This window comes from Rutidosis leptorrhynchoides, chromosome 8 (genome assembly GCF_046630445.1).
Source record: "Rutidosis leptorrhynchoides isolate AG116_Rl617_1_P2 chromosome 8, CSIRO_AGI_Rlap_v1, whole genome shotgun sequence".
In the NCBI taxonomy this organism is placed as follows: domain Eukaryota; kingdom Viridiplantae; phylum Streptophyta; class Magnoliopsida; order Asterales; family Asteraceae; genus Rutidosis; species Rutidosis leptorrhynchoides.
In genome coordinates, this window is record NC_092340.1 from 55,734,553 (window position 1) to 55,750,287 (window position 15,735).

Sequence of the window (15,735 nt, forward strand, 5' to 3'; positions counted from 1 at the left end):
TACATCTTCTTCTACTTCTCTCTCCACTCACCCCATGCTTACTCGCTCCCGCGTTGGTACCACCAAACAGGTTCAACGTCTCAACCTTTACACAACCACCATATCTCCCATTCCCCGAACTTACTCTGAAGCTCTTCACGACCCTAACTGGAAACAAGCTATGACTGAAGAATATTATGATTTAATTAATAACAGTACTTGGAAAATTGTGCCTCGCCCATCGGACAGAACATAGTTCGCTCCATGTGGCTATTCAAGCACAAATATAATGCAGACAGTAATTTGAGCAGGTATAAGGCTCGACTCGTTGCTAACGGTAGGGGTGTGCATAACCGGATATCCGAAGTTTCGGATATTCGAATTTCGGATATCCGAAATTTTGGATAGTGAATTCGGTCATCCGAAATCCAAATTCGAAATTCCGGGTATCCGAATTTTGTATATCCGAAATTTCGGACTCGGATATCGGATTATCCGCTATCCAAACTATATATAATAAATGAAACATGTACAAATGAGAAACACAAAACACATAACAAGTCATATAAATCTTAGTTCAACATTCTAAATAACGTCTCAACCTTTACACAACCACCATATCTCCCATTCCCCGAACTTACTCTGAAGCTCTTTACGACCCTAACTGGAAACAAGCTATGACTGAAGAATATTATGCTTTAATTAATAACAGTACTTGGAAAATTGTGCCTCGCCCATCGGACACGAACATAGTTCGCTCCATGTGGCTATTCAAGCATAAATATAATGCAGACAGTAATTTGAGCAGGTATAAGGCTCGACTCGTTGCTAACGGTAGGGGTGTGCATAACCGGATATCCGAAGTTTCGGATATTCGAATTTCGGATATCCAAAATTTTGGATAGTGAATTCGGTCATCCGAAATCCAAATTCGAAATTCCGGGTATCCGAATTTTGTATATCCGAAATTTCGGACTCGGATATCGGATTATCCGCTATCCAAACTATATATAATAAATGAAACATGTACAAATTAGAAACACAAAACACGTAACAAGTCATATAAATCTTAGTTCAACATTCTAAATTTCGTGTTACAAAAGTTCAAAACACGATTAACACATCATCGTAACAAACATAACAAAGTTCAAAACACGATTCACACATCATCATAACACAAACATAACAAAGTTCAAAACGCGATTAACACATCGTTTTAACAACAACATAACAACGTTGTTGATCTTCAATCATTTTATGCCAAGATGAAGATTAGATCAGGCCTGAGGGAATATCGTGAACCGCTAGAGTTTTGAGATGAACAAGATGAAGATTACTGTGCAGTTTAATTTTAGATCTAAGATTTTGTATATTGTAGTGATTGATTGTTTCTACTTTCTATCTCTATCTTTGTTCTTTTTACTCTTAAAAGTTAAAATACCTAAGGCCTATAACTATAAGCCATAACCTGAGCCACATAACTATAAATAAAAATATGTTCATAATAAGTGTATTTCGTTTCGGATATCGGATAATCCGAATATCCGAAAATTTTGAAAAATCGCTCCGATATCCGAATCCGAAAATCCGGATATCCGAAAATTCGGATATCCGAATTTTCGGATATTTTCGGATCGGTTTTTCGGATAACTCGGATTGCGGATTCGGATACGGATATTATACCCACCCCTAGCTAACGGTCGAAGTCAGCAGGTTGGTGTTGATTGTGATAAGACTTTTAGTCCGGTTGTTAAACCGGCATCCATACGTACGGTTCTTAGTTTGGCGGTTTCCACACACTGGCCGGTTCATCAGTTAGATGTCAAGAACGCTTTTCTTTACGGGCACTTATCTGAGACTGTTTACATGCATCAGCCGCCTGGCTTCCGAGATCCACAGTACCCCGATCATGTCTGCCTTTTACAGAAATCATTATACGGCCTAAAACAAGCCCCTCGTGCTTGGTTTCAGCGCTTTGCTAGCTACGCTCAGCAGATTCGGTTTTCTCATAGTCGGTGTGATACGTCTTTATTCATTTATCGCCATAGGTCGGATACTGCATATCTTCTTCTCTACGTTGATGATATTATCTTGACTGCTTCCTCTACCAGTTTACTTCAGCAGATCATTACATCCCTTCATAGGGAATTCTCCATGACTGACCTCGGACCACTGAACTACTTTCTTGGTATCTCGGCTACTCGCACTACCACAGGGTTCATCTTGTCTCAGAAATAGTATGTTACAGAGCTTCTTGATCGTGTGGATATGACCACATGTCACCCATGTCGGACCCCGGTTGAACCAGGGGCTAAACTCACTGCTCATGGTCCTCCTGTGAAGGACCCGACTTTATATCGCAGCCTTGCAGGTGCATTACAGTATTTGACTTTCACACGCCCAGATATTACATATGCTGTGCAACAGATTTGTCTCTTCATGCATGATCCTCGCGAACACCACCTTCACGCACTCAAAAGGATTCTTGGTTACATTCAAGGCACCACTGACCTTGTTTTGCAGCTCTATGCATCCTCACCTTCCACGTTGGTTGCCTACTCTGATGCAGATTGGGCTGGCTGCCCAACCACCCGACGTTCCACATCTGGTTATTGCGTGTTCCTCGGGAACAATCTTCTCTCATGGTCATCCAAGCGGCAAGTAACATCTTCACGTTCTAGTGCCGAAGCAGAGTATCGCGGTGTTGCAAATGCTGTGGCAGAGACATGTTGGATTCGTAATCTTCTTCGCGAGTTACACTGCCCTCTTACTTCTGCAACACTCGTCTACTGTGATACGTCAGCTCTGTTTACCTATCATCCAATCCAGTCTAACATCAGCGGACTAAGCATATTGAGATTGATATTCATTTCGTCAGAGACTTGGTTGCTCAAGGACATGTTCGTGTGCTTCATGTGCCTTCCCGATATCAGTTTGCGGACATCTTCACCAAAGGTCTTCCGTATGCTCTGTTTGACGAGTTCAGATCCAGTTTGAGCGTCCGAAGCACTCCCGCTCCAACTGCGGGGGGATGTTAGCCCATGTTTAGTCCTAATAGTACTTAGGCCTATTTTATTGTAAGGCCTATGGCCCATTATCTAGAATAGTCTTACTCTATCTATATAATCCATTTATGTACTTGTAACGAATCGATCAATGATAAGCCAATACACAATTATATTCAATGCTAGTTAACAGATTGTTCATCACTAAACACTAATTTTGATCCATAAAATGAAATATGGTAACAAAAGCCTTTGCTTTGATCGTAAGCATTGATCAAATTACAAACAAAACAAAAGGTGCAAAGTTGACATAAAATGAAAGTATTGTGACTTAATAACAGGACCATACTGGGCACAATAAAAAAAAAAACTAAGTGCCCCATTCATCAAACACATACAATAGATTTTGTACAATTTTCTTAAAAACCAAGAAGGAAAAACCTTAAAGCAGCTTCTTGATTTTGGTCTAGGCATTGCTCCTGAAGGATCCAAGAGCTTTTACTGCCCCTGCTCTTAATATATACTGATGGTAAATGGCTGCGATTGCGGCTCCAATCATCGGTCCAACCCAGAATAACCACTGCAAAAGCAGTTCACACGAATTGTTAATACATACATTTGCCCAGTTGGTGATAACTAATTAATTAAGAAGCTAGGCGCAACTAACATATGACATAAATAATAACACTCCGGCTGTTCAAATTCAATTGTCTAATTTTCTTTTTTATTTTATTTCAAATTAATTTTACACTTTCATAAATATAAATATAAATAATAATAATAAATAAATACTAATAATAGGTAAAAAAAAAAAAAAAATTATATACCTTGATGTATGTTTTACAATAAGTAAAATGATTAAATAAAGCAAAGGATAAATGATAAAGTCAAAACAAGTACATTATAATCATGATATTTCTTAAACGTATTTTTTGTCCGATAATGATACAATAGAGATCGAGGGAGTAGTTAAAACTTACTTGATCATCCCAAGCTTTCTCTTTTCCATATATGACAGCCGCACCAAAACTACGAGCCGGGTTGATTCCGGTACCCGTAACCGGGATAGTAGCCAAGTGAACCATGAATACGGCAAACCCAATAGGCAGAGGTGCTAACACCTATTAATCCAACAATTATATGTTACTTACAACAAAAAATAATAATCATAAAGTGTATAAATACAAGTTATTACTGTACTACTTACAGGAACATGTGAATCACGAGCATTTCTTTTAGGGTCGGTGGCTGAGAAAACGGTGTAAACAAGAACAAATGTGCCAATAATTTCAGCACCCAAACCAGTGCCTTTACTATAACCCTCGGCAAGCTCATTTGCACCACCACCATAATTAGTATAATAACTCTTTTGAAAAGCCTTAACAAGACCACAACCACAAATAGCACCCAAACATTGAGCCACTATGTACATAAAAGCTCTAGGAAGTGTTACCTTCCTAGCCAAAAACAACCCGAATGTAACTGCAGGGTTTATATGTCCACCTGAGATACCAGCAGTACAATAAACCAGGACGAAAATCATGCCACCGAAAGCCCATGCGATACCGAGTATTCCGACCCCTCCGCACTTGTCTGTACTGTGGGCGGGGTCTACTTCGGACTTGTAGCCGATAACGGTTAAGACGGTTATGTAAAGAAACAAAAGGGTGGCAACAAACTCAGCAATTATGGCTCTGTAAAATGACCATTTGGTTAGTTCATCTGAGTCAAACAAGGGTGAAGGTGGTGGGTCATGGTAGTCTTTTGCACCATACTCGTGACCACCAACTTCAACGTCTTTACTCATATTGTTTTTGTGTGTGATTTAATTGAGTGAGATAATGATAAAGGGGTTGGAGTGTATTTTGTAGGTGATGAGAAAATGGAAAATAAGTGGCTCGATTTATACAAGTCAAGAAATGTGGAATGGTTCTAGAACTACAAATTAATGGAACTAGCAAAATATGTCGCATTTTAATTTTATTTTTAGTCATTTCCCAATTACTCTCCCCATCCTAAAAATATTAGTATCTCACGAACTTTCTTTTAATTTGTTAGTAACTTAGTTTGTTATGTTGGATATAGTTTTGGTTGGAAGAATTGGATATGGTTGCATAGTATTTGTGAAGGATGTTATCCCATATTGGAGGGGACTTCTTGGATATAAAAGAGGGGTTAAGTCTTCATTTCAAATTGCACCAATCAATACACTTTAAGAATTTGATTATTTCTTTCTTTCTTACCCTTGTTTGAGAGTTGTATTAGTTAAATATTTTGGAGAGGGTAGTTGGCTTAAGAGAGTCGTCTATATCATTGTAACAATTTGTGATATAGTGTATTTATCTCTTTGGGGGCCGGTGATTTTTCTCCTGTTTTGGAGTTTCCACGTTAAATCTTGTGTTGTGTATTGTTCTTATTTCTTTACTATTATTGTTGGGTTGGGTGGTGGGAATTAGTGAGACCGTAATTTCCTAACAACTGGTATCAGAGCGTCAGGTTTGACGGGCGTCTCGGTTATAGGAGTCGGAGTATGCTATGTGGTTGCCACGAAAGTGGATCGTCCACATCAGAAACGAGTTCTATTGATCGTATAGGGTATCTGGTTAAACAATATTTTTTCTGATTTGGAGTAAGTGGTGTCTAGAATTTGTAGGGGACCGGGTGTTGGATTTTCCAATTTAACGGATCCTGTGCGCCACTCCACTACATCTGTCGGCCAGTCAAAACGTGAGCAAAATCAGAGAAAGTGTTGTTTATAGGATACGGATACGATGTCGAAGTTCAGTCCAATGAGGTTTGATGTTGAGAAATTTGATGGGAGGATCAATATTGGCTTATGGCAGGTTCAAGTCAAGGATGTGTTGATTCAGTCTGGTTTACACAAGGCATTGAAGGGTAAACCCACCCTTGTTCCTGGCAGTGATTCTAGCAGTAAGTTCGATGAAGAAGAATAGGATTATATGGATTTGAGGGCAGAAAGTGCGATTCGTTTGTGTCTTGCAAAGAACGTGCTTGCAAATGTGCATGGGTTATCAACGGCAAAGGAGCTTTGGGTTAAACTAGAGCAATTGTACCAGGGCAAGGGCATCTCAAATCGGTTGTATCTTAAAGAACAATTTCATACTCTGCGTATGGATGGGGGTTCAAAGATTTCAGATCATCTAAGTATTCTTAACGGTATTGTTTCGAAACTGGAGGCTATTGGAGTTAAAACGGATGATGAAGATAAAGCTTTGAGGTTGATATTATCTTTATCATCGTCCTATGAGCACATGTGTCACACCCCCAAATAGGGCCAGGGGTATTTTTGACTAATGATATCAAATCACAGTTGTATAAATGAGAACGACTCTATATGAGACGTTTTATTGAGTTTTGCAGCGGAAGATAAATTGATTACATTGTATTTAGAGCATTAAATGTCTTTAATTGATATGATATGTAATGAAGACTCCAAGCATAGCAATCAATCATCATCAAAGCAGTAGATATATAGCGGAAGCAATATTTAAGTACCTGAGAATAAACATGCTTTAAAAAGTCAACACTGTAACATCCCGCCTTTTTCCGTTAAATTTAGTTTTAACACCGTCTTTTTCTTTTAAATAATACCTTTCGTTATTTAACTTCGTAGTTTCCGTTGACTAACGTTCATAATAATTCCGTCATTTAATTATAACATCTCTCGTTAACTTGCGTTTTAAAAATATTCGATCGGTTAAATCCCGCACCCGCTTTGAAACTCGAGGGACCGGAGTTGCCAAATGGGCAAACTAGTTGACTAGGTCAACTAGTCAACCCATTTTTCATTCATTCCATCATCTCCCTCCTCTCTTTTCTCTCCATCTGAAGAACACACACACAAACCCCAACTTCATAGAATCATCATCTAAATTCGGGATTGGAAGCAAACTTCAAAACAAATTACATATTCGTGATCCTCTCATCATCCTCTTCGATTTGGTACCAACTTCATCTCGTTTGGGTAACATTTCTAAAACTCTAGATTTCTCTAAATTCGTGTTTTTGATTTGAAATGGTGTTAGTTAGTGTCTATGGCTCGTGTCTAGCATGAATATATGATTTACTTGCTCGATTTGTTGTTTTGAGTAACTAGTTTGAACATTTGAAATGGGTTTGCTTAATCCTTGATTTTGGATGAGTTAATGTTGTTAGATTGTTAAAGTGCATGTTTTAATTGTGTTACTAATATCATTAGCCACATTTTGATGTGTAGGTTGATTAAGAAAACTTCAAAAACCCGATTAATGATTTTGTGATGTTTGACTAGGGTTTGATAGTTCTTGACATGAACTTTTGATGCTTGAATGCCATGGAATATTAATTGTTAGTGATTAGTTGTAATGTATGCTTAATTACCTTCGAAACGGCATATCGTATGTGTAAATTGGATTCCCGAATCATAAAATACGTTTTACGAACTTGAAACTTTGAAAATAAACCTTTCTTGATCAATTGACGAGTTTTTCGGTTATTGTAAATGATGTTTTTGATTGATGATATGTGGTTAGTTGTATTCCTCGTCAAAATACCTTTTCGACGATATATGATAGGCATTATAAGTGTTTGCGGGTCAAGTGTTGTGTTAGAAAAGGTTTTGGTTCGTGCACACTTGGAAAAAAACTGACCAGAATTCTCTGCCCAGGTAGTGGCGCGGCGCGCCACATCCCCGCGCGGCGCGCAGAATCACCTGGCCAGATTCTGACCTCTTGGACCCATTTCACGTGAAATGTTTGACTAGCTATCGACCTCCGATTCACATGAAACTTGTTCTAATATACTTGTATATGAATAACTAGCATAGAAAAATAGTCCGGGACCCGACCCGAACATGTTGACTTTTTCGTTGACTTTGACCAAGTTTGACTTTTAGTCAAACTTAACCAAACTTTTATGCAAACGTTCTAACATGCTTTTATACGTGATTCTTGCATGAAACTTGACAACGTGATTCACATGCTATACTATTCGAGTCGTAACGAGCCATAGGACTATTTGAACACATTTTACCCGACTTTGTGTCGTAACCGGTTAATTGATATAACTTACTTGTTTAGGTCAAGGCTAAGCAACTTTCATGCACACGTTTACTTGTTGAAGTACCTTTATACTCGTGCACTCGAGGTGAGATCATAGTCTCACCTTTTCAACAACTTGTTTTATACTTTTAAATTGTGGGCTGAGAAACATATACTTTGTTACATTTTGTACTACTTACTTTTATACTTTGAACACAAGTACAAGGAAAACAAACATTCCACAGCGAGTTAGAACAAAAATCCTCAATTCGATTATCATTAGTTACACTTGCAGGGTGTAAGCGAGAACTTATATTGTGTGGCCATACGGGTTTGACAAACCCTCATTACGGACGGTTCGCTACCGTCTACGGATGAAATATATTTTCGAGAAACAGTGTATGTTCTAACACTATTGTGATGGGGTTCTATGGAAGGAAACGTTAAGTCTTGATAATTGGGTGCTCGCGAACAATACTTTTGGAATGCAAACGATTTTGATAATCAACTATGGGAATACTAAATCTTGTGGTTCAAAAACAACGTTTACAAATACACCTATGATTTCACCAACGTTTTTCGTTGACAGTTTTCTATATGTTTCTCAGGTTCATACTCGGCTACTTGATACATGCTTCCGCACTCTTTGATTACTTGATTGGAGTCAACCATGCATGCATACGCTAGGGATAGCACTTTTGGATTCAAACTTTTGTTTACATACTTACGCTATTTATAGCAACTGTGTTTTTAAACTAATTATGTCGCAAGTTATTTCATTTATACTTTATGACTTTGTAAACTTAGACTTGTTGTCGAACGGTTTTGTAAACTAAACTTGCAAGTCTTGTACCTTTCAAATGAATGCGACATAATTTTGGTCAAACGAGTCTCATATAGGGACTACGACCACGCAACGGGACCTAAGTTAACGGCGCCGTCAATAACGGTTTTGGTCGGGTCGTTACAAGTGGTATCAGAGCGTTGGTTGTAGGGAACTAGGACGTGCATTAGTGTGTCTAACAGAGTCGTTAGGACGCATTAGTGAGTCTAGACTACAACCGGATAGTTAGCATTTGCATTCTGACATACATTTGCTATAGATAGCACTTACTTGACTACTTGTGCATTATACTTGAATCATTCTTAGGCAAACTTTTTAATGGTACCCAACCTTCATCATACGAACTCGTATTCCGCCACTTTTTGGTAACACACGTAAATTCATGATTCATACACGTATGGATGACGACGACTTCATTAGTCACACTTGTTCGGGAACTCTGTCTCCCGGATTGTTATTTGCCACCGTTTCAACTTACTATCGGTTTCCCACTGGTGTTTCTTACTATCTACTTTTTGGTGCTACTACCATCACTACTCTAGGTGAGTATCGTCATCAACATTTATCACTACGGTTGCGTGCTACTCGTTATCATGACTCGTTACTCTTTTCATACCTAAATACATTATTGTTTGAATCGAACCGATTTGACGTTAACAATCATTTATACACTTCCCGCGGGGAAACGCTTCTTTAGAGTTGTAGAAACTATTTCGATTTAATACGAGTCACGTTTGAGACGTCGTTACATTTTGTTCATTTTAGATTTTCGCGATGACACGAACTTGAATCTATAGAGTGATGTGGGAATGGAGGTATGAGTTAGCGTAATATAACGACACTCGATCAACGTGGTTATATTACGGTAAGACATACCAAAGTTCTAGTGACGCGTGATGGTGGTTAGACTCGATCAACCTAAACACCACCATGTGCCATGTACATGACTTCATCCTTTCATGTTTGGACATCCGAAAACTTCGAGAATATTGATAACAACCATACCGGGGACACCCCTTCGACTTTTGTCGAACTATACTTATGCTTCCGAATGAATTACCGATTCCTCTCGACTTCAACCGTATGTTACACGTGTATACTATCTCGTCCTCGCACAGTCTTATTGACTAATTACGATTTACTCGTTATGCTCGCACCGAGGCGGAAACTTCTCTCTCATCACACTCGTACTTCCGGTTCAGGAAATCTTTACTCTAAACTCTCAATGGGGGGAGAGACTCTCCACGTTATACTAGTATTCACCTCGAGGGTGAATAGTTCCGACGAACGTTTTTCTTTCAGAAACCGATGAGAACTTGCCCCGACGAACGTTTTTGGAAACTGATAAATCTTTCGCGATGCGAATTTTCTTGAGAAACTTGTCCTAACAAACTTGTCCAAATATACCTTACGGAATGTACTCCGTTTCGGACCGAGATCCTCGTTTCACTTCTAGATTTTGGAGTGCCTCACAAAAAGTCTCGGGACCACGTTTAGACATGAGTACCGCACATCAACCATAACCCGACGGACCGAACAAACCTACGATTTAAGTCTTGAAAACCATAATACGAATTTGTATTACCAACTTCAAATTTACTTGAGAAAAGTATTTTCCTTTAACCGAATCCTCGTACTACAATGATTTTCATTCGAGTTTTAACGTCACTCCTTTTGAAACCACATGTGACCGGAAACGTCATTCTCCTTTGTCGAACCAAGTAAACGATGATCAATTCACCGGGGCCGAAGTTATTCCTGAGCAACCGAGAAAATTTATTCATAATCAGGTAAAACCCTACGCGACTCGTAATCACCAAGAGCTACGCCGATGTTAGACGTAAACATTTCAAATTCCACGTGGGAAACCGCGTCACGTTAAGAGTCGCACCTTGGAAAGGTTTAATCCATTTCGGGAAACGTAGGAAGCTAAATCCGCGATATTTTGATCCTTTAAATTCTTGGGGTGTTTTGGACCCGTCGCTAGCCGTTTAGACTTTTCCGACTCATTTTGGGTCTCCGTTTATCCTACATTCGATGTATCAACTCAAAGACGTGTTTTGCGAAACGAGAACTTGTTATCTCCTTTGATGAACTCACTATCGACGATAACCCTCACTTCCTAGGAGGACCGGTTGAAACCATAAATCGTGAAGCCAAACCTTAAAACAACATATGATCCCGACCGTCAAAATTCGTTGAAATACCCTAGAACGTACTTCTCCCTCATTCGTAGAATTGGCAACACAAAATCTCGAGGAAGATTCAACAACTACTACTTCCAACTAAATTTCGGGACGAAATTTCTTTTAAGGTGTAGGTAATGTAACATCCCGCCTTTTTCCGTTAAATTTAGTTTTAACACCGTCTTTTTCTTTTAAATAATACCTTTCGTTATTTAACTTCGTAGTTTCCGTTGACTAACGTTCATAATAATTCCGTCATTTAATTATAACATCTCTCGTTAACTTGCGTTTTAAAAATATTCGATCGGTTAAATCCCGCACCCGCTTTGAAACTCGAGGGACCGGAGTTGCCAAATGGGCAAACTAGTTGACTAGGTCAACTAGTCAACCCATTTTTCATTCATTCCATCATCTCCCTCCTCTCTTTTCTCTCCATCTCAAGAACACACACACAAACCCCAACTTCATAGAATCATCATCTAAATTCGGGATTGGAAGCAAACTTCAAAACAAATTACATATTCGTGATCCTCTCATTATCCTCTTCGATTTGGTACCAACTTCATCTCGTTTGGGTAACATTTCTAAAACTCTAGATTTCTCTAAATTCGTGTTTTTGATTTGAAATGGTGTTAGTTAGTGTCTATGGCTCGTGTCTAGCATGAATATATGATTTACTTGCTCGATTTGTTGTTTTGAGTAACTAGTTTGAACATTTGAAATGGGTTTGCTTAATCCTTGATTTTGGATGAGTTAATGTTGTTAGATTGTTAAAGTGCATGTTTTAATTGTGTTACTAGTATCATTAGCCACATTTTGATGTGTAGGTTGATTAAGAAAACTTCAAAAACCCGATTAATGATTTTGTGATGTTTGACTAGGGTTTGATAGTTCTTGACATGAACTTTTGATGCTTGAATGCCATGGAATGTTAATTGTTAGTGATTAGTTGTAATGTATGCTTAATTACCTTCGAAACGGCATATCGTATGTGTAAATTGGATTCCCGAATCATAAAATACGTTTTACGAACTTGAAACTTTGAAAATAAACCTTTCTTGATCAATTGACGAGTTTTTCGGTTATTGTAAATGATGTTTTTGATTGATGATATGTGGTTAGTTGTATTCCTCGTCAAAATACCTTTTCGACGATATATGATAGGCATTATAAGTGTTTGCGGGTCAAGTGTTGTGTTAGAAAAGGTTTTGGTTCGTGCACACTTGGAAAAAAACTGACCAGAATTCTCTGCCCAGGTAGTGGCGCGGCGCGCCACATCCCCGCGCGGCGCGCAGAATCACCTGGCCAGATTCTGACCTCTTGGACCCATTTCACGTGAAATGTTTGACTAGCTATCGACCTCCGATTCACATGAAACTTGTTCTAATATACTTGTATATGAATAACTAGCATAGAAAAATTGTCCGGGACCCGACCCGAACGTGTTGACTTTTTCGTTGACTTTGACCAAGTTTGACTTTTAGTCAAACTTAACCAAACTTTTATGCAAACGTTCTAACATGCTTTTATACGTGATTCTTGCATGAAACTTGACAACGTGATTCACATGCTATACTATTCGAGTCGTAACGAGCCATAGGACTATTTGAACACATTTCACCCGACTTTGTGTCGTAACCGGTTAATTGATATAACTTACTTGTTTAGGTCAAGGCTAAGCAACTTTCATGCACACGTTTACTTGTTGAAGTACCTTTATACTCGTGCACTCGAGGTGAGATCATAGTCCCACCTTTTCAACAACTTGTTTTATACTTTTAAATTGTGGGCTGAGAAACATATACTTTGTTACATTTTGTACTACTTACTTTTATACTTTGAACACAAGTACAAGGAAAACAAACATTCCACAGCGAGTTAGAACAAAAATCCTCAATTCGATTATCATTAGTTACACTTGCAGGGTGTAAGCGAGAACTTATATTGTGTGGCCATACGGGTTTGACAAACCCTCATTACGGACGGTTCGCTACCGTCTACGGATGAAATATATTTTCGAGAAACAGTGTATGTTCTAACACTATTGTGATGGGGTTCTATGGAAGGAAACGTTAAGTCTTGATAATTGGGTGCTCGCGAACAATACTTTTGGAATGCAAACGATTTTGATAATCAACTATGGGAATACTAAATCTTGTGGTTCAAAAACAACGTTTACAAATACACCTATGATTTCACCAACGTTTTTCGTTGACAGTTTTCTATATGTTTCTCAGGTTCATACTCGGCTACTTGATACATGCTTCCGCACTCTTTGATTACTTGATTGGAGTCAACCATGCATGCATACGCTAGGGATAGCACTTTTGGATTCAAACTTTTGTTTACATACTTACGCTATTTATAGCAACTATGTTTTTAAACTAATTATGTCGCAAGTTATTTCATTTATACTTTATGACTTTGTAAACTTAGACTTGTTGTCGAACGGTTTTGTAAACTAAACTTGCAAGTCTTGTACCTTTCAAATGAATGCGACATAATTTTGGTCAAACGAGTCTCATATAGGGACTACGACCACGCAACGGGACCTAAGTTAACGGCGCCGTCAATAACGGTTTTGGTCGGGTCGTTACAAACACGAGGTTGAGTGAGTTCATAGGTTTGTCATAAATAATGATTTCAGTAATAGATCACAAGATTAAATATAATAAAAGACGATATATCATGTATATCAAAATTATGTCATGAGCGTATAATATCAAAACTAAACGATTTTACCCCGTAACAATACATATGTAATTGTCGAGATCATTATTATACCACCAATTGACCTGAGGTCAACAGTGTGGGACGTTACTCCCAATAGCGCTATCTATAATAATTCCGTTTGCCACTTTAATTCATCTAGAAATTAATGATATTACAAAGCAGGGATTTGCATGTTTCAAATGAACACAATAAAAATACTCATGTTGGTCGCATAATAGTTTGTACTTGTGTCTATCAATTATAAAAATAGTACATGTATTCTCAGCCCAAAAATATAGATAAAAAGGGAGCAAAAGAAAACTCACGCAAAATCAGTTTTAGTATTTGTATCCATTTCATAAAACAATTATAAAATATTGCATGTATTCTCAGCCCAAAAATGTAAAGAGTAAAAGGGATCAAATGAAACTCACCTTAAAATAGCACAACAAAGATTTTACTAGGAAGTAGTTGTAATTGAAGTAGACCAGAAATCTCAATCTAGAGATAGAATGTACGATCAGATGTTGTCTAATAGATATAAGTATAGTAACTATACTAATGATAATGGTTTTCTAAAAGAAATTCCATTTTCAAAAAGGTTACTATCTATGAAAAGTTCCCACTTTTAGTAACTTTCCAATTATAGAAAGTTCGGGTTATAATCTTTAACAAGACGTTGTACGACTATCTCAAATCTCGTTGCTATCATACAAGTCACTATGATCAGTTGTTACCGGGCGCCCAGGATTCTTGACCAGAATCTATGTCATGGCATTCGAAATCCACAAGCAGTTCCCATAAGGTAACAAGGACCACCCTAGGCCATATGTAGCGGTGAGGTTCGTATATAGTACACGTTATCTTGATTATAACCTTCACATATTATAGGTGTATAAACTTTTATTATATAGTTAAGTTAATTATATATATATATATATATATATATATATATATATATATATATATATATATATATATATATATATATATATATAGATATATATATATATATATATATATATAAATATAATTACTATTAGTATTACATAATTATTAATAGTTTTATAATTATATACGCATTATTATTCAAGCTATAATTACTATATTGACTTAGATTAATTTAATATTTATAATATACTAATTACTAACACATACAATATATATCATAATTGATTATACTATTTGTTATTTAATTTACAAGATACTTAATAATATAGTACTTTATTAACTCAATATTATTCATAAATACCTAAATAATTAATTAAATACCTAATAATCATATACATAATTTTTATAGTCTTATTTAATTATAAAAATCAGTAGAAAAATTTAAGAAAGTATTTTATTACAATTTTGTATTTATATTTGTTTTTTATTCTTAATTTTATCATAAAACAAGTTTAATTCTATATAAAATACCAAATAAACATAAATAACTATTTTTAAAATTTTTATAAGTTTCTTACAGTTAAATAACCTGTAGAAAAATATTTTAAAAAAAAATATTTCTTTATTTTTACAATTATTTCCTTATTTACCTCCTGTTTACATAATAATAGTGTTTAATTATATAATAATTATTAATTCGACCCATAAATTAATTTTCATAATTTTTTCAGACCTAGACAAAGTTTATGAACTCAGAAAAATTATTTATTTATTTTTATTTACTATGTATATTTTTATTACAAATTTTATATGGTTTTCGTGTTTAATTAGTATTTAATTCGTAATTAACTACAAATAATATTCCAAAACTTATCATAATTATTTTTATAAGTACTACTACTGTTCTAAATAATTTCCAAATAAATACTACTGATGTGAATATTTATTAATAATTTAAAATAACAATTGGGTAAAAAATACAAGAAATAAATAAAATGAATAAAAATAAATAAGAAAATGAAAAGGAAATATTACCTCAAAAGTTCTTCAAGTTTTTAAAGAGGGGATTTTGGTGTGAT

At 36.5% G+C, this 15,735-nt stretch overlaps 2 protein-coding genes across 2 annotated transcripts; one reads left to right on the plus strand and one right to left on the minus strand.

The window, feature by feature from the left end:
• Nucleotides 1-2,247: 2,247 nt before the first annotated feature.
• On the plus strand, nucleotides 2,248-2,976 carry LOC139863424 (secreted RxLR effector protein 161-like). The gene has a single exon (XM_071852062.1). The coding sequence runs from the start codon at nucleotides 2,248-2,250 to the stop codon at nucleotides 2,974-2,976; it is 729 nt and encodes a 242-aa protein (XP_071708163.1).
• Nucleotides 2,977-3,204: 228 nt separating this feature from the next.
• Nucleotides 3,205-4,844, minus strand: LOC139861960 (probable aquaporin PIP2-2). The gene is made up of 3 exons (XM_071850492.1): nucleotides 4,192-4,844; nucleotides 3,965-4,105; nucleotides 3,205-3,564 (listed from the first exon to the last, which is right to left on the minus strand). Exons 1-3 carry the CDS (start codon nucleotides 4,789-4,791, stop codon nucleotides 3,451-3,453), a joined length of 855 nt encoding a protein of 284 aa, XP_071706593.1. The 5' UTR covers nucleotides 4,792-4,844; the 3' UTR covers nucleotides 3,205-3,450.
• Nucleotides 4,845-15,735: the final 10,891 nt, after the last annotated feature.